Source organism: Seriola aureovittata, chromosome 12 (genome assembly GCF_021018895.1).
Source record: "Seriola aureovittata isolate HTS-2021-v1 ecotype China chromosome 12, ASM2101889v1, whole genome shotgun sequence".
Classification (NCBI taxonomy): Eukaryota; Metazoa; Chordata; class Actinopteri; order Carangiformes; family Carangidae; genus Seriola; species Seriola aureovittata.
The window spans coordinates 18,853,799-18,877,838 of NC_079375.1; the positions used below are offsets into that span (position 1 = coordinate 18,853,799).

General features: G+C 41.4%; 2 protein-coding genes across 8 annotated transcripts in view; both read left to right on the plus strand.

The window, feature by feature from the left end:
• kcnn1a (potassium intermediate/small conductance calcium-activated channel, subfamily N, member 1a) overlaps nt 1–14,867 on the plus strand; it is a 51,885-nt gene extending 37,018 nt beyond the window's left edge. For 5 of the 7 annotated variants that reach the window (XM_056390675.1, XM_056390669.1, XM_056390674.1 and 2 more), the window contains exons 5-9: nt 3,080–3,221; nt 3,946–4,056; nt 4,853–4,980; nt 7,736–7,805; nt 9,981–14,867. In XM_056390675.1, the coding sequence (XP_056246650.1) occupies nt 3,080–3,221; nt 3,946–4,056; nt 4,853–4,980; nt 7,736–7,805; nt 9,981–10,286 (757 nt within the window). In that variant the 3' untranslated portion in view covers nt 10,287–14,867. The other 2 variants (XM_056390670.1, XM_056390671.1) reach the window with 2 other exon arrangements.
• Nucleotides 14,868–18,613: 3,746 nt separating this feature from the next.
• Nucleotides 18,614–24,040, plus strand: part of LOC130178447 (uncharacterized) — a 30,123-nt gene continuing 24,696 nt past the window's right edge. Inside the window, exons 1-5 of the mRNA XM_056390684.1 lie at nt 18,614–18,780; nt 20,255–21,444; nt 22,968–23,167; nt 23,321–23,489; nt 23,721–23,771. Coding sequence (XP_056246659.1) covers nt 20,305–21,444; nt 22,968–23,167; nt 23,321–23,489; nt 23,721–23,771 — 1,560 coding nt within the window. The 5' untranslated portion in view covers nt 18,614–18,780; nt 20,255–20,304. The remainder of the gene's footprint in view (nt 18,781–20,254; nt 21,445–22,967; nt 23,168–23,320; nt 23,490–23,720; nt 23,772–24,040) is intronic.

The following is a 24,040-nucleotide window of genomic DNA, read 5'->3' on the forward strand; positions in this document are numbered from 1 at the left end:
GACTTTCCTTTTGTTTTGAATCAGATATAACGAATATTATTGTGTTTTCAACTGAACATTTAAAATATTCCCAGTGGTTCGTGTGTGTGTGTGTGTGTGTGTGTGTGTGTGTGTGTGTGTGTGCGTGCGTGCGTGCGTGCGTGCGTGCGTGCGTGTGTTGGCAGACAGAAGTGTGTGGCTCTTTCACATCATTACTATTCTGTTTGTTCAGAGGTGCTGTTGTCAGCTTTGGCTGCTGTATTTTCCAGGGACTCATCATATGTATCATAATCTCACCTATGCACAATGGCAGCTAAAAAATTAAATGGCTCGGAAATGGTTTGTTAGTACACATAAGCAGAAAACATCCCAGTGATTGTTTTACATCTTCCTAACATGCAGGCCTGACTAGACTAGTTCATGAATTGGTGATGATTTGAAGAGACTGATAAAGAAGCAAACTGTGATTGTTGTTGACCAGTTTAGTTGCGGGTTTAGCCGTAGAGATGTTACCTTATTTGTCTTATGTTGTGTGAAGTATGCTGTACTCCTCTACCCCACCGCAGAAGTTTCAGAGCTCATTTGGAAGTAAATTACAGTATTATTTTATACAGCAGTGGCTAAATAATGCCATGTCTGAAATATTTTCAGGAAGTGATGCCAGGGTAATGCTTTGCTGCAGAGTGTCTGTCAGGGAGAATTTAACAGTGGGGGATAAAACTGTCTGCTCGAGAAACTATATACCTCTTGTCCTGGAATAGGTTGAAAGTGGTGCCAGCTCTTCTCCATGCTATTCCAAAACTTGACACAGTATATTGAGAGCCTTAAAATGCGATTGATTAGCTCCCCATTCAGCCTCTGTCTCTGTTCCCGTGTTGCTGTCTTCTAACTCTCTTTCAGAGTGGAGGATTATTGAAATATGTGCGTTGAAAAAAAAAAAATATTGCCACATTCACCATTAGCAAAATAGGTAATAAAACAGGAAGCATTCTCTAAAGCAGAGTTGCATGGTTAAAACAGAGAGAAGGCCTCTGTAATACACTTTAATACTTTGTTCACTGTGCTAAAAGGTGCAGCACATTTCTGCCTACCTTGAAGACATGACTCACTCTCTGCACGCCTTGATGACAAGATAAATGAAATTAACATACTAGTCACTTGTAATTACAATATTTAGCCAGCTGATCAAGTTTAGCCCCCTGGCAGCTATCAAAGGGCAGCTGCTGAAGTGTTGGGATGCAGGTAAAAGAGACAGGGGTGTCAAATTCAATGAGCTTCTTCCTTTGTTACTCATCCAGTCCTACCCCACTGTTTAAAAATGAAAGCCCGCCCGAGAAGATGTACAACCCCCTTCCACCTGGTGATACTGCAGTATTTGTCAGGTGGTTCTCTTCTCTAAATGGACCCCAGGTTTGCCCATCGCTCTCCTGCTCTCAATATACTGGCTCTGAAGCATGCAGGTTACAGATCTTATTCATTCCTGCATGGTATCGTACAGAGTGCTTCTCTGCATGTCATTCAAGAAGCTTGAATCCCACAGACCGCACACTTTTTTGTCACTCTGAGGGGGAAAAAAAGTGGTCATAGTTATTCCCCTCCCCACCACCACCCCCCACCCCTGACTTTGAGCATGAATAGAAACTTGAGAGTGGGAGTTTTAAGAACTGCAGAGGGCATGATTAGTTCATTTATGATATTTGATAACAATGAACTGTCTTGGAGGAGAAGGAGGAGCAGGCATTTCTATAAAAAACCAACTCAGTTTTCTGGTGGAAAGAAAAACTTCAGAGTCTGGCCCTTAAGTGTTCCAGTCTGTACTTGTGCACTAATTAGAGGTGATTGTTCCAGCCATTTTGAGTCCACATGCAGGGCCACTGCTGGATAGTTCAAAGTTGTTAGCAATTCATGATTGGCCCTTTGAGAATCCCCTTTAGAAAATCCTCAACAAAATCCCAAGAAATTAGACTCCATCTCTGTTGTTTTGTCAGAGGGATGTTAGTGAGATGTTGTCTCAAAGTGCTTAGTGAATATTTGATTTTAATTCCAAAATTAAATCTTATCTGATCTCCTCCTAGACAGCCCATTGGGAATAATCAGGCGAGTTGAATGAGGGTGGGTTGATAAGGCAGATTTGCCTCTGTGATGGACTTTTGTCTTGCTGCAAAAGGTATGGGAATGTCATCATCAATCCAGCTTTGTACAGTGTGTCTTTTTGATGGAAATATCTTTGCATATGCACTGCAGGCGTTTGGACTGACAATTCAAGCATGGCTGTCAGCTATTTTCAGCAAACAACATGTTTGAAGTGATGATTTGCATTTCCAAACCTTTTATTTTGGGGGGGGGGGGCAGCATAAAAACTCTATGGAGGAAGATTTGCAGCAAACCGTGACCAAATAAGCCAATTGTTAGTTTGATTTAATGCAGCAGTATATGCATTTCTGGATGCACTGACATATCAAATGACAATTGTTGGGTTGTCATATTCAAATCAAGTCTGACCTGCGGTGCTCTTAAACAGGTCACTTACAGCGACATGTGTCTTTGTCATTTGAAACATGTTTTTTTTTTTCAAATTGTACTGTCTGTGCTAATGTACGACAAGAGTAAGTGAACTTGAACATGAAACACACGTTCAGTGTTTTTTTTTTTTTAAATCATTCCATCAAATTCTTTAAAAACTGGCACTATTTGCTTTTTCCTGCCCCCATGTGAGTTTAAGTTTCTTACCCATTTAACATATTTCTCCATTAAACTGTCTCACATAGAAATGACGTCAAGGCAAAGAACAATAGAAATGAAATATAGTGTCTCAAATCCATTGAATTGATATTTTTCTTCACTTTTGTTACTCAGAATGGACTTTGATGCAGTTTTTAGACTGTGTGCCAAACTGGCTTTACAACACAGGTGTATAACACCTTGCACCATGATTTCTTCCTCCTCCTCCTCGATCTTCACCACCTCCACCTCCTCCACCCACCACCCCTGTTTGGTTCACACGGCACCACGTCATTCTCCAGCATGCTCACATTCAAGAAGCTGTGTGCAGTTTCCCTGACTCTGTGTCTCCTACTTCTGCTTATCTTCATCACTTCAGGTATCATGACAAACAGGAAGTGACCAGTAACTTCCTGGGAGCCATGTGGCTCATCTCGATTACCTTCCTCTCCATTGGCTACGGGGACATGGTACCACACACGTACTGTGGGAAAGGCGTGTGTCTGCTTACAGGGATTATGGTAGGTTCCTCTCTTCTTCACTCGGATACAGAACAATCTCACAGGAAAACTGTGACTGGAACAGTTATAAAACCGATCCTCAGCTCCACACTCGACACTCACTCCCGTGTGCACGCTATAACTGAACTCACTGCAAACGGAAACACAACTTTAAGCTTATTTTTCTTGTGTAATGATAATGGATTTTTCTAAATATCTGAAGATTTAGAGCAATTTGTGATCCACGGTCAGTGACAGTATATGACATGTAGCTGCAGAACCAGAAGCCATGTAAGGCGTCCAAACTGAAATAATTCAATGTGAAACTGTAAAATCTCACCTTGAATCGCCTCTTGATAGTTTATAACAAACAGAGTCATTACCACATAGATTCGACTCCTTATTTCTTGGACTGCATCTGTTATCATGCTTCACATACACAGTACATGCCTTGGTGTTGTGTGTAGCCCTCTCTTACCTTTCACTTACATGCCGGTACATGTATGTTTTTGCCTGCTCCATCTCTCTGATTCAATATAATTTCTTCAGCTTCTTTTACTTATTGTATTCCTCTAACTGATAGTTGTTTATAAATAAACATTCCTAGACAAGTGGCAGCATTCATTGTTTGGCTTTGTTTAGTTTCTTTATTGGATTTCAATTGCTTTTAATAATTAATCTAGTAAATTTAACAAGCTGCCTCTGGAAAGCTAACAGACAAAATATTGCTGTGTTTGTGCAACAGGGAGCTGGTTGCACTGCGCTGGTGGTTGCAGTGGTGGCCAGGAAGCTGGAGCTGACCAAGGCTGAGAAGCACGTCCACAACTTCATGATGGACACACAACTCTGCAAACGAGTGAGTCACTGCATATAACTGCTGTTTTTGGGGGTTTTTTTGCCCCCGATACATGTGCTGTAAAAAAGTTCAACCAAAGAGCGATTTTCTGTTTTTCACGGAATAGTTTTTAGAGGCTTAAAGAAGTTTGTGAAGAGTCATCCAGGTCATGGTTATGTAAGAAAAGTTGAATCGAGGGCAACTGGACTTCCAACCTCGTTTCACCTCCCGTCCGAGAGGCTTCTTCAGTTCTCTCTGACGGTCTCTGACAGTCCCTCGATTCAACTTTTCTCAGAGGCCTAAAGAAGATCATTAAATCTAGAGGTAACGTGAAAAAAAAACAAAAAAGAAAATAATGATTGAGAAACGTTAAAAGTGTTTTTGACAGAAATATTTTCCCTCCCTCTTCCTCTGATTAATTATATTGCAGTTGTTTAGATTTATTTTGTGATGTTTACCCTCAGCATAGGGAGCTACTGGTTTACAGGGCGTCCTCAGTGCAAATGTTCTACGTTTATATTAATCCTATTATCTTATATTGTCTGGACTGTAAACCAGTAAAATTCCCCCCCAGTATCAGATCCACTAAGTTTCTGTCACACTTTTAAACACTTTGTGACATTTTTATAACTTACAACTCAAAATGCTTTATATTGATTCTTTGTTTTATTTCTTACTTATGTTTAATTTAATTATTTTTGACCATTTTATGAGATTCTTGTTGTTTTCTGTTGGTGTCGTATTGTTACGTTGTATATTACCTTACAATGTTATCGTACTATTAACGTCGAATGTCATTTTCAACCGTGTTTCGCAGGTAAAGAACACAGCTGCCAATGTACTCAGGGAAACATGGCTCATCTACAAACACACCAAGTTGGTCAAAAAGATAGATCACGCCAAGGTGCGGAAACACCAACGCAAGTTTCTCCAAGCCATTCACCAGTAAGTCCTGCACCCTATTTTCTTTTTGTGTGTGTAATCTAATGTAAAATAAAATGTTTGACAGATATATGAGTTGTTCACCACCAACCACCGAGGGGGGTCTCCCAGCATGCCCAAAAACTAAATCTACGTTATGTTATTGAAAAATTGTTCTTAAGATGTTCAGTCTATGTGATTGTGTTTAATGTTATTTTCGGTACAAAGTATTTCGGCTGTATTATCAACAGTTGTATTGCTAGTAAACGAATGAAATGTAGTCGTAGCTCTCAGTATTTGGTAGTATCACCTCTAGCGTTTGTCACAATGTCCTCCTACAGTACCATTTCCTTTGACTGTAATGCTCACACACACGTAGACTTGCTCACACCCACACACGTACACAAGCAAACACACTGCAATCTAGTGTAATGGTCCTTCCTATTCCCTTCCCCGCCCCCCTCTCCCCCCGACCCCCTTTTACCCTGTGCTTACAGTGAGAAGTGTAATGGTTTCACTCGTTTCGTGAATGTTGTGGGGTTAAAACTCTGTACTGTGTTCTGTCTTTGTTTTGCTCTATCACTGCAGAGCTCAGAAGTAAGTTGAGTCTTCTATGTATCCTCCTCCTACTGTTTCCTCAACATCCTCCTACTCCTCCTCTCTCCATGTCTGCGTTTGACATGCATGAAAAAAAAGAAAGCGTTTGTTACCAAAAAAAAAAAGAAAAGAAAAAAAGAGAAAAAAGAAAAGATAAAAATGCTGGATGCTGAATTTTTTGGTTTTTCTTTACTTCAGTGTTCCATTTACTTCCCTCTCCCTCCCATCCCCCCTTTGAATGGAGTGAAACAAAAATAAGCATCAACATTTTGCCACTGGTTTCAATAGTGGAGGGTTGTCTGGAGAGAATGTGTGAAAGGAAAAGCATCTTGCACAGAATGAGCTTGAAGCTTCGTTGGCCTGGCCAGCGGTTCATAATCATCTACAATGTACTGTATAATGTTGCCCATGATTAATATAGCTGCTCTGGAGGCTATATTAACCTGCATCAACAGAATTCATCCTACACTCCTGATGGTTTTGTGATGACATGAACACACACACTGTAATGTGCTGTAGCTCTAATGAGGTTGAAATGTTTGCTGTTGTTTTAATATTGATTTTCGCTTTTCTTTTATTCCTTTCTCATACAAAGTGAGATCAAACAGCAAAGCTCGCACATGACATTGATGACTTAGTACAAAAAGGCACGGCACAACATGCAGGTTGGGGTTTTGTAGAATCAAATTGTACTCATAATGTGCTACGCTAATAAGATGAGCTTTTAGCTTTTAGCCCCAATTCTTCGACAGCCATAAGGGATAATAAAGCCGAGCAAACAGACGCATACGAGCTGAAACGGTTTCCCACAGAGATAGAGCCGTAAGCGAGCAGTCTCACTCTGCTCTGATATACTGATTTGCACATGAATAAATGCCCTTGAATGTCATCCTGTCTCATAATTTGCCGAACAGGGAAATTCTTCCTCTCACACATCCAGATGATGGCTGTGTGATGCCACCGCTAACAATGACACATTATTCACATCAGCCTTTGCAGTTCTTACAGTTCCATAATGTATTTGATTAGAGATAAGGAGGCACAATGTTGAGGCATCACAAAACATGTCCAATGTATCATTGTATAAGTTATTTGAAATGTCTATGTTGCAGTATGTTTAACAGTGTCGTTAGACAATTTATTTCTGGCAAGCTTCATCTTTTATCTGTGGCATCCACACACACACACACACACACACACACACACACACACACACACACACACACACATACACACAGACACACACACACAATCCAGCACGGAAAGACTCACGTTTCATTGTGCACAAAGTCTCTCACAGTCACTGCACGCTTACTGAATGACCAGTGTGTCTATATGAAGTCCTACCACTGAGCTGTGTGTAGCACTGACAGAGGGCATGTCATCTTTTTATTTCCTTTTTTTTAATTGTCCTACTTTGGGGTGGAAAGAGACGGGATTTCCATTTCAGATTTTCATTTCAAACATAGATTCTGGGACGATCCGGTATGGAAGCATATTGCACTCTTGCTGGAAAAAAACATCATGTTTTGTCATACAAATATTAAGCTATTTGGCATTATATTGAGATAATGTTCCTCTCATTCAAAAACAGATTCTTTTTGGGTTGTAACAAGATCATCTCTCAGTATCAAGACTGTTCCTCATTGCAGCAAAAATAATTATTTACAGTAAAAATTGCTGCGGAAGGCATTGCAACATTATGAGAAAAAGATCTTGTTATAACAAGAAAAAGACCCTGATAAAACATTATAAACACAGTCTGTACTATTTTTTTTCAAAACGAGCGTAGCATGCTTCCACAATTTTGCATGTTTTGGTTGGTATTGCATTGACCAAGACCTGGAATGCTTGTACATATATATATATATGTATATATATGCATATATATATACATATATATTTTCTATATATATATGTATACATATAGATATGTAAACCACATACATTTACGATGCATGCAGGCTGTCCTCTCTCTTTCCAGTGTCATCAATGAGAGAGCACTCCTGATAAAAAATGTGTTGTTCCTCCTTCTTTCTTCCCTATCGGCCCTCTCTGCCCCTTCATGACCCCAAACAACCTGTCTCTCTATGCTCCACTCCTGCAAACCCTTTCCTCCTTTGTCCACTTCCTGCTTCCTTCCTCTTCCTGTTTCCCCCTCCCTCCCTGTGCCTACATTCAGACTGCGCAGTGTGAAGATGGAGCAGAGGAAACTCAATGATCAGGCCAACACTTTGGTGGACCTGGCAAAGGTAAGTCTTCTGATTTACCTTAAAGAATCTTACTTAAATTAAAGTCTGTTACCTATTTAAAGATCCAATGTTCTATAAAGTGAAATTTCCATGTTTTCTTTTTTTAATCATAAAGCAGGTCTAGGTTTTATATTAATACTGTCAAAGTATCAAAGCGCTCAGTCCACAGAGAAATGCACACAGCCTATATTCAGAAACTGAGCCTTAAAACAAGCCGTCAGGACTTTTGTAACTTTGTGATGTCACAACAGAGCAGTCACCATCTTCAGCCATGCCCCAAGCCTGGCCCACAGACAGGACAGAATGTTTACCGGAAATCTGCTATAGTTTTATTTGATCACTCAGAAAACATCAGCCAATTAGAAGAGGCACACAGAGCTTCTCTTCTGATTGGCTCACCGACCTGTTGATGGTTTTTGGAACTTGGACAACCACAAATATATCTTTATATGGATATCAAAACTTTAAATAAAACACTGGAATTATGTAAAATATAGGACCTTTAGAGCTGCCCCCGTCAGTGTCAGTGTCAGGCTTATGCCACAGTTGATTCCAGTGTTCTTCTTTTAACCAACGTGACAGCCATCAGGATTCGATGATCAATTTTGTTGACTGGATATTCATTTATGAGGAGGGTCCCAGCAGGTGGAAACTGAGGGGTTTGTCTCTGAGGCGACTGCTGTGCACATTCATAAACTTTATGGTTCCCTAAGGTTGTGTCCCGGGACTTCTTCTGGTGGATTTATGGTCAGTCAGTCAGTCAGGGACATTTCAGATTATAGGACTGGCCCCACTGTTGTGGTCCACCCAAAAACTAAGTGAAATAAAGACAGAACCTATTTTGTTTGAAGCTCCGCCTAGATTAAAGGTACCCTGTGAAGTAGGTTACATACCTAAATATATTGTGTGTATCCTTGAGGCCTAATGAATCCTTTTATTTTCCCACCTCATCCTGCATTACTTCCACTTTCTCTTGCTGGCAGTCTTCTTCTTCGTTGCCTTTGTTAGCACATTGCTACATTTCTTGGCAAGTTACCACGACCAACATGAAACCATTGGCAAGATTCTGTATCATGTGTCCTCACACGAATGCATAAGATAATACCAAAATGCTGACCCACTCTTAAAAACATCATTGTAAACAGTGTCTGGCTATAAGTGGGTGAATACAGTTGTGCCTCAGCAGCCTCTGTCCTGCTGTATAGATGTCAGCTGACCCAATAGAGCAGAGCAGAGAGGGGGTTCAAAGGGAGGTGCATGACTGCAGCCTCATTTGATGTGGATGGCATTTGCACTCCAGTGTGTATTTTAAAAGGTTCTAAGGCCAACTCCTTTAATGTGTGTTTGCTTGCCCTTACTCTGCTTGATGGTCAGATCCATCCGTGTACACCCTTCGGTAGCTCAACAGCTCAATGTCTCTTTTTTAAGCCCTATAGAAAAGTAACCCTTTTATTTCTGTCCCGTACACAGGACAGAAATCATTAGATTTCTGAGGTGCACAAGTGCCTGAAAAAGGCCCCAAGTGGGCATGAGATATTTTGTGACTGTACTCCCATTGAATTTGGTCTCATGAAATTCACAATGTCGAAATAAAAAATAGAATGGAATAGAATATATTAGATTATATTTTATAATGTACGAAATTGTCATGGTGTGAATAGAAGAATTGCATATAGTTATCACACACACTGACACTGGCCCCACTGCATCTACAGTTGGAACAATAACCTCCTAAATAATAGAGACACTTTTCATTATGTGAATGAGTTATGTCAAGCAAATACATTAAAGCATTAAAGACCTTCTCACTATAAATGGACTGGAGGAGCTGGTTGTTAAATCGATGGGAAGATAAAATCTATGCTGACTTGCTGAAACAGTACAGCTCCCCTGCACACTGCTTCCTGTCATTATTTCTTTCTCTTCAGATGGAGGAAGTCAAATTTAAACTGTCTACTTATGTAATCTATGATGAACTATTACATGAAAGGGTTTTTCCACAGCAGTGTTTACATACTGTATCTTCTTTTAACTTCATTCGGCATTTCTCCACATGGATATTAAGTTGTAAAACAGCTTTCTTTTTTTCTTTCTCTTGTCCCGTCCTCCTCTTCCTCCTCTGATCCCCTCTTTATTTCATCTCCCCAAACACATTTACTTTCTCTCCTTCATTAGACCCAGAATGTGATGTATGACCTGGTGTCAGAGCTGCAGGAGCGCAGTGAGGAGCTGGACAAGCGCATCGGCACATTGGAGGACAAGCTGGACTCGGTGACGGGCAGCCTGCAGGCGCTGCCCTGCCTCATCTCCCAAGCCATAACCCAGCAGCAGCAGGACTTCCTGGACGGCTTTGTTCACCGCTTTCGGCCCGCCTCCCTAGCCTCAGAGCGCTCTGAACGCTCTGAGCGATCCTGGACTTCCACCGCCCGTAGGCGGCGCTCACCCTCCACAGCACCACACACCTCCTCTGATAGCGGATAACCTTGACAAATCCTCCGCAATCACATTTGAGCCCCACCTTTCCCAGCCCACCTCATCACCTCATTCTTTCCCATCCAAAGCCGTCCCTGTAACCGCTGGAGAGTCCATGTCTGGACTAATAAAGAACCCATATCTTGACCTCTGACCTGATCCTCGCCCATACACTCTCCCTCCCACCCATCTCTTCTCTCCTTCCTCCACCCATCATCAAATCCAAAAACCAATTCCTCTGTGACTGAGCCTCTCAGCACAGGACTGGATCAGAGCTACTCCAAAAGAACAAAGAAAGGCAAATGAAGACTTAAATCAAGTAAAAACACAAATGCATCCAAAAACAGAAAAAGACAAAAAAAAAATTAAAAAATGACTGAAAAACCGAGATAAAGTAGAGATATGGTTTATGTTTTAGCCATTGTATGGCTGTTCAAGTTAGCTTTTTTGTAAAAGCCCTTGTATAGTTAAAAAATGACTGAGTTCAGGGTCGCTGGGGTGAGAGCTGGCTATCACACCGGAGAGTCCTTAACCACAAGGGGGGAAGTTGGTCTGTGGAGCTGAGGGTCTCGGCTCACCTGCTGGCCCTCAGAGGCCATGGAGGACATCCGTCCACCCATCCGTCCGTCTATCTGTTTGTCCGGTGAGGAGAGCAAGACAAACCATTGGATTTCCCTTTCAAAAGACTAGTGTCATGGATTCTTTCCCATAGGTTAGGGTGAAAGCTTTAGGAGAGGCTGTGAAAGCTCTGACTTCAGGTCAGTGTTTGAAAATGCACTTAAGCGGGATGGGAAACTGTCACACAAAAGAAGAGCAAAGGGGATGCATATGGCATTACTACTGGGTAGGAAAAATTTACACAATTGCCAACTTCAAGGTTTCAGCTTCCTTGTTCTTACCAAGGGAAAAATGAGAGCGACTATCTTTTTTAGTTACATATTGACATGTGATTTTTCAGTGCCTGAATGTATAAATAGTAGAGGGTTATTTAATTACTAATTTCAGAGCTTTTTTACGATGTTAACAGTCTGAATACAGCATTGCATTCCTTTTTCAGATACATTCCTCTCCAAAAATTTAAAGAAAATGTCTTAATGTAATGCATAACATTGCCTCCATTACACAGCAACTCTAAATGTTTTGAAAACTTTTTTTTTTCTCTTTCTACTAACACCGTGAGAAACGTAAAATGTTGAGAGAGTAAGCGAAAGTGAGACAGAATATTTGTCAGTGTGTTTGTCAGAGAACGAGTTCACTTTTAGCTCAATGCTGCACACTCATACACACAACAATGAAATATGTAGTAGTCTACCTTTCTCACCACCACCAATTAGAGCTTCCTGTGGTCTTCAGATAATGGCAAGGCTTGAGGTCTGCTGGTATATACGGCCACACAGGCACACATCACTGGTTGAAAGAAACTGACCCTGCCCCTTTGCATGGTTGAAATGACAATGGAACACAATCTTCCTCGGATGGCTTGATGATTTTCTTGATTTTGATTTTATTATGTTTACTTTTGTTTGTTTGTTGCCTTTCTTTCTTTTGTTCTTTTTTACTAAAATTTCTTCTTCTTTTTTTTAAACTAGGATACCTAGAGTTTTTAGAGTTGCAGAACCTAGAGAGTTGCGGTAATGTGATTCTGTAATGCATTCCCTGTTTAAAATATGAGGTGAAGAAAATCGATATTACAGTAGAATCCTGGAAGGATACAAATAAAAGTGCTGAAGAAACTTTGATGGTTACAGGACAGTGAATTGTTCCCTCAGCAAGTTTAAAGGAATAGTTTGACATTTTTGGGACTTCTGCCCATTTACTTTCTTTCTGAGTGTTATATGAGAAGATTAACAGTGTTGTGCACGAACATGCTAAATGTTTTTGGAGAAAGCATCAGAAGGTAGTGGTAATGCACCTAAAAGCAGTTTGGCAATCACCAAAAACATCAGAAGAAGAATTGTGTTTTACGGTGGCACCAATGGATTTATACTGGTGCTGCTGAAGCCAGTATATGTTTTACCACATTAACAAAGTGTCATAAAGCAGGACAACTCAAAACAGATCAGTTTACAAATGTAATTTAGCTCTATATACATTTTTACATTATGCAGAAAGTGAAAAAAAGTGGTGCAGTAAAGGTATACTGTAGATGCAATGGAAATATGTGTTGAGTTGTCCTGCTTTATGACACATTCTGTAAGTGGTTAAACATACACACTTTGTTTTTCTTATCTTGTAACGTTCATTTGAATCTGTGTGAACTGAACTTTGAGCGAGCTCCTGTGAAGTGTGAACTTGCACAACACTTAAGATGGATATCACTGTCATATCTGTAAGGTAAATATGAAGCTACTGTACACAGCCGGTTAGCTTATCTTAGCATACAGACTGGAAACAGGGAAACGGCTAGCCTGGCTCTGTCCAAAATTAACACACTATATATTGTTTGTTTAATCCATACAAAAACTGAAATGTAAATAATGCAGTCACTTCATGGTGACAATACCGTGGGAAATAGCCCCCCCATAAAACCACAACTTCTCCATACCATACAGTTTTTGTACGGATTAAAGAAACATAGTCATGAAGAGTCTGTAGTGAGTTTTTTTGTCTTTATGCTAAGCTAAGCTAGCTGGCTACTAGCATTGGCTTCATATTTACTGTATACATGCGAGAGTGACGTCACGCTCCTCAAAATATCAAACCATTCCTTGAAAATTACAATATCAGGCCGATATTAGGCGTCTTTCTAAATAGCACTCAAACACATTCACTGTGACAAGGGAGAAAGTAGAAAATTTAAAATGACAAAGGCATGGAGTATGATGCATCATAGAATTCTAATGAGTAGAAAATTTCTGATCTGAAAAGAAATAATTAGGTTTTTTAAAGTGTTTTTTCAAAAGCACATATGAAAGCAGATCAGGAAGTCAGCGGGTTAGCGGGCTAGCATGCTGTCCTAAAGTAGTTTGAATGGTAGATCGTCTCAAAAGGATGTTAGTGCTAAAAATCCTCATCATTTATGGCCCCTTAAGCTAACACACGAAAAGGAGCATTATTATTTCTTGGATCTTAATTATTTACGAGCTGCTTTGGGCTGAGCCGGGTCAAATCCTGTGAGACAGAGAGCGAGCCCACTCTCACACAGGTTCTGGACTGGCCAGAGAGCACTTCATTTAAGAACATACCGAGTTTGCTACAAGTGGAACTTAATCAAGCATGAATATTAGCTTTTTTCCTTTCAACTTGAGTTGATGAAGCATGACTCTTTACTGCCCCCACCTCTCGCCACTTCTCGTACAGTGCTACACTCCACTCCTTCAGTATGAGGGGATCTATCATGCCATTACAGTCTCTGTTTCAATCAGTGTCATCCAATGAGTCAGGATGGCTAATGGAAGACTATCTGCTTGATTACGACCTCACCTGCCTGTTCGTATCTAAGGTTTCCACCTCTTCATTACATCAGAGCTTTAGCCTCGCATTTGTCATCTGTCATCATTAAGAACATCAGTCCCCGCACACAAAGAGGCTTCCCAATGGCCTGCAGCAAAGACCTTTGATTGGTTCAAATGAAAAAAAAAAAAAAAAACAGAGAAAGAAAGGAGGAAGCAGGGAAACCCCCAGGTCATGTTCCATGTTGCACTCAGGGTGTACTATTCAGTTACACCAGGAAGGATCACAGATGCTGGAGTGTCTTCCCCAGAGAGAGGTAATGGTGCTGGTGTTAAGGACTTCATCCTTCATCAGGCAGCAGGAAAGAGTAGACTAAAAAAAGAGACAGATGAGAGCCATAGCTCATTTACTGACAGACGTCTGTTTTGCCTCAGGGGGGTTGTGAACAGCCAGAGTGGGTGTCCTGTAAATATGACCTCATTGTAGATGTCGCCACGTAAACGGGACAAATGGTGAACTGCAGGGGTGAAGGTAGCTGGGTGCAATGCACAGCATGTTCAGGTATGCAGTAGATGTACTAGACAGGATATGAAGGGTTTGAAATTCTAGCATTTCTATCGATTTCACTGTTTTTATTTTTCTTCTTCTGCTGTTGGAGGTATGATCAGGGTCTATTATTTTTTATCCAGTTGTAAAAGTTTGTTTTCTTCAGTCCTTATCCTGTCATTAACAAAGACCTGCCAAAACACCATTCCAATATTTAATAGTGACCCAATTTTCTCCACTAGAAAATATATTAAAAAAAATACACAGTATTTTGTAGTGAAGTGAGGGACATTCATGATGTTATTCTGATGATGGTAGATAGGTGATAAACACATCCCAGAGTCTTTTATTATCCAGAAAAAGTAGGCTTTCCTCATAGAGCAGGCATCAGAACACACTTCTACTGAACAATAACAGAGTGAAAAACCCCAAAAAGTGAAGAAATGTAACCCAATCATTGTTCTGTGTACACTGCCACATGATGCATAATGTACGTAGTAGCACTGGAATAAATCAACTTTTAATGGATGGCAAATGGGTTTAACATATTCTCTGTATACTGTTCGCTGTTCCTTCATTTTGCAGGTGAACTTTTGTCCTAGCAAGGAGAGACACCAAGGTGAAATCATTAAAGACTATCTTCAGCTATGATCATCACTCTTCTTCTTCTTCTTCTTTCTTTTGGCAGCTGTAGACAATTTGAAATAATTTCTCATGTTTTATTTTCCATTAAATCAACAAAATTACAATCTAAACTCCTACCATGCGTGTCGACCCAATCTGAAGCTTTTTCACACAACGTCCACTCGAAGGAAAAGAGAAATGGCGGCAGTCTAAAGCCAATTGTGACTCTTAAAAAGGTGGGTTGGCACACGTGTTGACAGATACAGACATAACACGTCTCTTCCTGTAAAGGAGGTGAGGCAGGAATGTCCTAAAACGTGATTACAGGAGGATGTATTGATGTCCACATAAACACCGCTCCAGAGGACACACAGCTGCTGGGGCGCTGTTCCAAGGTGAACTATGGGCTGTACACACACACAACACACACACACACACACACACACACACACACACACACACACACACACACACACACACACACACACACACACACACACAGCCATTAATGGTCAAATAACAAGCTACTATTCATGTCCACAAGCACAAACAAGGCTCAGCCTGGTTAATTACAGCCAAACCAGGAGGGACTTGGCAGCAGACCGATATCCCGCAAGAGTGGCAGAGTCAGTCACCCTGTAGTTGTTGCTACACAACCCCAAAGACATGCAGCAGTGGAAACACAGGGCACAGCTCCTCTGCTGCTCCTCACTCCCATGGGTGCAGGATCATTCAAATTAAATATTGTTTTTATCCTGTACTATGATAAAGATCACCTGTGATTTCGAACATACACTAACGGATCAAAATCTTGTTGCATAGTTCAAGAAAGCAAAAGGGGAAAAAAAAGGGAAAACAGCACCAAGATTAGTTACAGATACCCAGTTAAAATAATGTGCTGAGCAGGTAAGCCTTCCATTATTCCCTCTGTAACAATGTCAGTCTCTTAATGAGCACAGTTCATTCATCCAGCTACAACTTACTCTTGTGTTTAAGCGAAAAAGGCAAGCAAAGAAAAGAGGCATCAAATTACCAGGGATCTCCCGTAGAGGGTACTCAAGATCAGCCCATGGTGAGAAAAGAGACAAGAGAAGGAAGCAGGTTGCCATGAGGACTGAAGATGACCCTCAGACTGGGGAAGGACAGGGGGAGGGATCAGCTTGCAGGGTGTTGAGGATCATGTCCCCAGTGTACAAAGGTTCTTCGGGGACAGCTTGCGGCAGGCAGGGGAAGTCATTTATTGAATTTATTACAGGCCCCACTTTTCTCCCTGTCTGCCCTGGGAGCTAATAGCTAGCAGCTGCATTATGCTTAATGCCCTCCCTATCACTTTCAGCTGACGTGGTTTCGCATACACTTTGGGAAATCAGAGAGAATAGGAGTATTGATCTCGATTTTTGGCCTTTTTTTTTTATGCACGGTGCTGTAGTGGTCGTGGGCGTGAAGGGCCTTTTCATTCCATCAAATGTTTTTTTGAGTGTCATTTATTACTGCATCCATCATTTCTCTCTTTCTATTTCTATCTTTCTATCCCTGTCTATCTGTGTCTCTTCCTCTGCTGTCCATTTCTCTCTCTGAGAGATCTGAGGCCGAGTGAACTGATACAAATGAGGTTGTCTGTTGGAGGCTGCCGTAGCTTCCCTGCTTCATTTAGCTACAGAGGAATAAAAAAAAAAAGAAGCCCTTTACGGAGCCCTCAAGCCATGTGTCAGGACGTCAAGCATGAAAGTGTGTGTATGTGTGCACTCCCATTCACACACATGACGTATACATGTGTCCTCCACTTGACAGAATAATTTCAGGCAGGGCGAGAAATTCAGATGTATGATGACATCAAGTACAGTTTTTTTTATCAGTTATACAGATTAACTTTCTCTATACAGACATTGATACCTGAGCTGAAGAATTGTGTCACTCATCAATGTCTCGTCTGTTGATGATCAACTACATCTCCATTTTATGGGACACTCAAAGTCAGGTTATTGATTGATGTGAGTGTCACCTTTGAAAGGTATTTATAGGCTCTCTTGCCATAACACCGCATACGGTGTTATCAAAAATAAAACAGTGCAATTGCTAAACTAAGCGTTAGCCTCATATTTACCCTTCAGACATGAGAGTGGTATCAGCCTTCTCATATAACCCTCAAGAGAGTAAACAAACGTCTAACTATCAATTTAATATTTGCATTACGCACACATGCTGTCCCATGTCTCATATGACAATAGGCCTGTATTTGATAACAAGTGTACAAACAATATTTTAATCAGATATTTTAAATGAATTTAAACATTCAATTCATTATTTAATTCAAAAACTCAACTTGTTACGTTGAACAGCGAGACCTGTATACATGCTCATTTATGTAACTGTTTTACGTGCAGCATTAGGCTTTTGCTTTATATATACACGGTATATGTCCCTTTACATGACTTTTGCATTGTTCCACATATTATGTGCAGCTGAGCAGGCACCTGTGCTGGCAGTAGGGGACATGCACGGCAGCACCAGATGAGGAAGCCCCGGGCCAAGGCCACTTGTGGGACTCACTACTCACTTGAGAGAGTGGGTTGCATTATGTGTTTACCGTACTGAATTGGCTATGAGTACTGCAGAGTGTGTGTGTGTGGGAGTGGAAAGAAAAGGGTGGGGGTGAGGGTGATGGTAATGGTGGTGGGGCACTACATGTCCTTGCCCTGAGCTTTCTCTACATGAAAATCAGCGCTGCTCTGGAAGTATCGCTGGCACAGAGTGACGTCACATTATACGGCAGGAACAATTCCTGGAGTCAGATGTGGAGGGTTAAATCTGAGCTCAGGTGTCACCGCCGAGGGGAAAGTGCTGCAGTAAGACTGGGTCTGCTCCCTGGAGACATTATAATATCTCAATATTAGAATGTGTTATATTCATTCAGTTTCTTTTTTATGCTATTCTTCTCACATAACTGAAGACGCATGGTAAAAACATACAAGGGCGCAGATTTTAGTTGATGTTCACAGGAATCAAAACAATGCAAAAGAGAAAAGGTACAGAAAGTGGGAAAGAGAAAGACCATGAATGGGATAAAGAGACACACCGAACTCAGGGAGAGAGAGAGAGAGAGAGAGAGAGAGAGAGAGAGAGAGAGAGAGGTGGCCATGAGCTGTCAATGAGAAGCACAGGAGCTTGCTGCCCTCTAGTGCCAAACACTCCAGCTCCCTCTGTGTCTATGAAACAATATGACACAGCTGAGATGAGAATGAATTATTCATAAATGACGTGATGATAAAGCAGTATTTCACAGATCGGAGATATGAGATGTAATTGATCATGTAGAGCTGATATCAAACACATGCTTGTCTCTAAAAATAAGTGTAATCTCCTGGATGTGTTTGATTGTCTAAAGTGATATCCTTAATACTTTAACTATCGCTAGACAATGCTGGACTGATTAAATGTACACAAGAGTCTCTGAAGCAGTATTAATGAGTGGCTTATGCACCTTTTACCCATTTCTTATCAATAAAGTTCCAATAATTTGAATCCTAAATGGCCGCCCAGGCCCTTTTAAAGCACCTGTTGTGCATCATTTCAGGTTAGCGCAACACCTCCTCCCCTCCGTTTTATGAATGTCAACAGTTTCACCTCTCTCTCTCTGTCTCGCCCCCACAGATTAACCTAGTAGTGCCAGTCAGCGGCAGCACAGGGGCGGTTCAGGTTTAATGTTTAAGCTCTAACTCCCCCCTCTCCACACACACACTGGCCAATCGCCCTGCATGTTTGCAAGTGAGCGCCCAGCACCAGGAGTGAGTCACCTGAGAGACTGAGGAGGGTGAGCTGAGTGGGCCTGGTGGACACAGCGGCCATTTTACAGTAGGTGTCAGTTCCTGTTGTCTTAAAAACAATCACTGAAAGTCCTGTGAGAAACTGACATCCACCTGGAAAAGCCGAGATCAAACAGGTAAGGAAAGCTGTTGAGTTTTGAGGGTTTTTCTTACTGTCCTCAAAACAAATATTCTGTTTGTTATTAATGTGTTTCCACTTTGATTTGCCGTGACAGTGTCATGACTGTTGCTGTGTATTACGAGCTTGAGCAGCAGCTTCCTGTGAGTCACGGCTCAGCTTAAACTCCTCTGTTATTAGTCTGAGTCTGAGTTGTACTGTAGTCATGCAGTGGTCCTACTGTGAGGTGTTTTTCTGTGGCAGAGAGCCTGACATATTACTGATGCTGCTCCACACACTGTGAACAGCGTGTTTAAAGGATCACTGCAGTGGTTTCGCATTGTTTTGGTCCGTGAGCCACAAATCACACACACCAGGCGTTACATTGCAGTGTTACAAACAGTGCAGGTGTGTTTTAGAAACCTTTACTTTTTTCTACCATCAGGGCAACAATCATTTTCCCTTTATTTCCATTCAATATGAAAACCTTTCGGCCGACTCTTCAAACTTGTTTGAGTTGGATAATCCGTCGTAATGAATTCCAAGTATCGATTATTTTTTGTCATTCACTTTATATTAGTGAGTGACTAAATCAGCCTGCACTTAAACTGCGTTGCTGTGTAATAATAGTGTAAGATTGTAAAAGAAAAAATTAATGACAATATTGTTATTTCAACAATGGATCCAATATCTACAAGAATGTCAAAGGGATTTCTCGTAGTAACAACCCCAAAGATAATAATTTCCCAGCTCCACAGTTTCCCTCAGCTCTTTGCAGCGTTTCAGTGTCTTTCCCAATCTGCTGAATTTATCAGTTAAAAGAGTCAGACCCCTGATTGGAAACTGAAAGAAAGATAAAAAAGCGAGTGAATATTGGACTTCCACTGATAAGGCGGACACAAACACACACACACTTCTAATTAAATGTTGCTCTGTATCTGCTGGATTGTAAATAGGCAACTGTTTGCTAACTAGTTTGCCTTATCTACTTGTGTCATTGTTGTTTGTGGCATCTTGTTTCTGCTGCTCCCAAGGGGCCAAAAACAAAAACACTTAATGCCAGCTAAAAGTGTTAGCTAACTATTTTGATACCATTCATAAATGACAGAAAATCCACCTTGAATGACAGAAAAAATCACTCGAAAATGGACAGTACAAGTGTGCAACCTGCATTTGTGACGTGGCCCTTTAGGTTTACACTGTCAGAAAGGAGATTGTTTAAATGATTTCATCTTATTCTGATCTTAGAGAAGAAAGCAAAATCATTCATGTCTCAGTTTATTACAGAAAATTAGAAGTTAAAGTTCATATAGCTGACATATACAGTTATGTGATTTGAATCATATGAGAAAGATAGATTTCTTATAAAGAATGACATGAAAGTGTCTGATGTTCAGGTGTGTGAATTATAGATTTCAGACAGTATATCCGTGCATGCTTCCTGTTCAAAACAAATAAATGATCTTTCTTTCTCCCACTCCATGTCTCATAAGGATTCTGTGATTGCTTCTTTCTCAATGAATTACTAAAATCGGCGCGCAGCATGAAAAGCTGGAGCAGGAAATTCAAGAGACAAGAGCCTGACAGTGTGGTCGGGTCCTCCTCCAGCAAGAGGAACTCCATTAGTGATCCACCAGTGCCTGTGTGGGTTACTCACACACCCACACCAGATAATATCACGGATGATGATGAAAACTCCACAGGCCGCACATGCAGCACTCCACCGTACGCAGAAAGGGAGGATGCTGACAAAAAAGGGAGCATGAAAGACAGACTGAAATCCCTCATCCCTCAATCATGGGGGAGCATCATCCATAAATGGACAAGGGAGAGTGACAGCTTTAATGACTCTGAACCCAGCACCACTAGGATCCAGATCCTTCCCAATGGGACCAGGGTGAGCCCTCCTGTAAGTCCCCTGATCGAGCGCAAGAGCTTGGGAGACTCACTGAGCAACTCCACACAGAGCTCCCATAAGCCTTTGTTAAGGGACAGCCCCACTGATGAGTTGTTTCGTCGAGGCCCAGGAGAAGAATCTCTACTCTCCAGCATCCACCCTGCAGAGTACTACGCTGAGAAGCTGGAGGTCTATAATCAGAAGTACTCTTATTTGAAATCCTGGCCAGGCCTGCTCAGACTGCTTGCTGGACTTGAGCTCCTGTTTGGGGGCATGGTCCTTGCCTGTGTCATTGCCTACGTCCAGAAAGACAGTGAGTGGTCCAACAGCTACGGACTCTATAACGGTGCGTACAACAATGGGCTTGGTGTGTCAGGATACAGCTACAGGGGCCCCATGACTCCCTTCATTCTGGCCGTGGCTGGAGTCTCCTGGATCATTACCTTCTGTCTCCTGGTGATAGGAATGACTATGTATTATCGCACCATCCTCCTCGACTCCCCCTGGTGGCCCCTGACGGAGGCCTTCATTAACGTGGCGCTGTTCCTGCTCTTCATGGCAGCGGGGATCGTATACCTGAATGACTTGAACCGTGGGGGGCTGTGCTACACGACAATAGGCATTAACCCCATCTTGGCCAACCTGTGTCGCGTCGATGGAGGCCAGATGGCGGGAACAGCTTTCATCTTCATCAACATGACGATGTATCTCGGAAGCTTCCTGGTATGTCTGAAGATGTGGAGGCATGAGGCCGCACGGAGGGAGAGGGAGTACTTTGAGAACAAGGTAAAGTTCATTAACACTGTGGAAATTTTAGATGAAAGACAAACTCATCACTTCTAAATTCAAAGTGGGAGGGAAATAATGCTGATATGGGAAGTGCTCCTCTTGAATACGGTATTAAAGAAGTGTGGTTCAATTGGCTTTAGAAGGCCTGTAAAAAAACATAAAGTTCACTGTGACAGGTTTTTCCCGCGGCTTCTGTAAATATTCGGCCCATGCTTTATTCCTTTTCTTGTGCGGCCTTTGTTGCTTGCCTTTAGATGTGAGACAGGAGGCTGTCTGACTGACGTTTGGACATCACTCTGCCCCGTGTTTGTCATCTAACGGGGGCTATTTTTAAGTATTTATGTCACATCAAACGCCTCATTTATTGTAGGCAACAGTAAGGGATACTATTATTGATTGCAAATGTGCCAGCGACAGCCCTAAAACAACAGTGGCAGACCAAATCCAATGAAATTTAAAGTCAGTCAAGACAATCTGCAGTGAGCACTCTGGCTGTCAGTATTGATATGTCAGCCTTTTCTGCTGGTTGATGCCACAGATGCCAGGTTTCATCCCAAAGCTGCAGCCTTGGTGTTTTTCGTGACTTTATTGACCATGTAGTCCTCTCTGTATAAATGTGACTCAGATAGCTAAGTTAAAGGTGAAACACACTTCCTTGTTCTGCTTCCGTGTGTGATGCTTTCTCAATGTGGCTGTTATAATAATTTTAAAAACATTTGTCAAAGGAACCATGGCTAATACCATCAAACAGGCGTAGCATTAAAAGGTGTCACAGTGCTGTACAGATACTGAATTATGAGGAACAAAGTCGCACATGTAAATGCTGGTATCTCTGTTATCTCCGGTATCTGCAGGGAGATGTTTGCCTTTAACACTGATATGCCTTGAACCACTAGCATAGCTCAGAACAAATAGCTAACAGTGTGAACCATATGGCAGTAGCCACTGGCATCAGATCCAATTTAATTAGCACATCATGCCAAATAAGAAATCCTGTACACATCCAATACACTATGTTAAAGCATTAGCTTAGACAGGCTCTTTCTTGTTGTGCAAGCTGCAGGAAGAAAGCTGTGTCTACCAGTGTAACAAAAGAATTATGCATGTTTTTGCTTACTGAACTCAGCACATAAAACTGACGGAGTATTGTTGTTATTTTCCAGGGGTTTTTGTGATTGTTCCCCTCTACAGCTTGTTACTGTCTGCAAATAGAGTCCATATTATCAGGCATCACAGCCACCACCTATGGGTGAGAAACAGCACGGTCAGCTAATATATTTGATGTCAAATAAGAAAGGGTGAGAGGCCACGAGTGAACATAATAATTCCACCTCCCGGCCGAGGGAATGCAGCTTCAGAGGTTTAGCTTGTCAAAGCAAAAGAATGAGGCAGTTTTTTTCTTTTTTTAATTTCTCTGACGCTTAGTTTAACCAAAAATTAGCTTCTTGTAATGATGACACTGACCCACACACATATTGGTTCATATTTTCTGAATAAAACTCTTTCTCTTTGACCTTTAGCCTCAGGAGGAGTTCCACCAGTCCATCCCACTCGCCCCCCGCAAAAACAAACGCATATCCTTCATGGATGAGATGGACAAATCTCGGAGTAAAGATTACATCAGGCCACATGCACTGGTCCCTGAGAACCCAGTCAGTCTGAAGAGAGACACGGCATCTGAATACCTTCCCAAAGCTCACATCGTCCCGGACTACATCAAGTGAGTGAACATTTAAACGACGCATGTTGAGGAAGATTTCTCTGTCTACATTAGTCACAGTGTAAACGCTGCACATGATCATACTTGACTGTCCGACAACTCCATAAAGTTACAAACAGAAGAATCAGTTTGTCGTGTCACTTCTCTCTGCAGGAAGTATCCAGAGATCGGATGTGTGGAAGAACGGGAAAAGTACAAAGCTGTTTTCAACGACCAGTATCAGGAATACAAAGACCTTCACCGAGACATCAGCACCACCCTCAATAAGTTCAGGGAGCTGGACGCCATGATGGCACGACTCGTCAGAGATGGAAAAAGCCAGGTAGTGAGATGGGTATATAGGAAACTTTATTTAACTTAATGAACAACTTATGTGCTCTGCTTCCAGGAAATAATTCCACATCAAAAGGACTTGTCTCCAGATTGTCTAGATACATGATCTCTGATTATATATTTTTGTTTCTACAAGATGCAATTATGCTGCAGACTGGTGTATGTTTTATGTCACAATCTGTCCAAACCACTTGGATCATTCTGTGTGTTTTTCCTTCAGGATCATCAGAGGATTCAAAGCATTTTGAAGACGTATCAGCAGAAAAAGAGTGTAAGTGATTGAGTTTGTTAAAAAGTGAGGGCTTAGTCCGCTCTTCCTTTCTGCTTCATGATGGTTCACTCAGATGTATTAGATTTGCTACTTTTGTGTAAACACCTAGGTAATTTTTTATTTCAATAAATCTGTCCACTGATTCAAATAATACTGTTTCCATCATGAAATGTGGGCAACTCTGGAAATTCTCATTTAACGCAGCATCATTACAGAATGAATCAGGCCAGACAACAGTGAGCAGAGAGAAAGAGACAGAGAATTAGAAA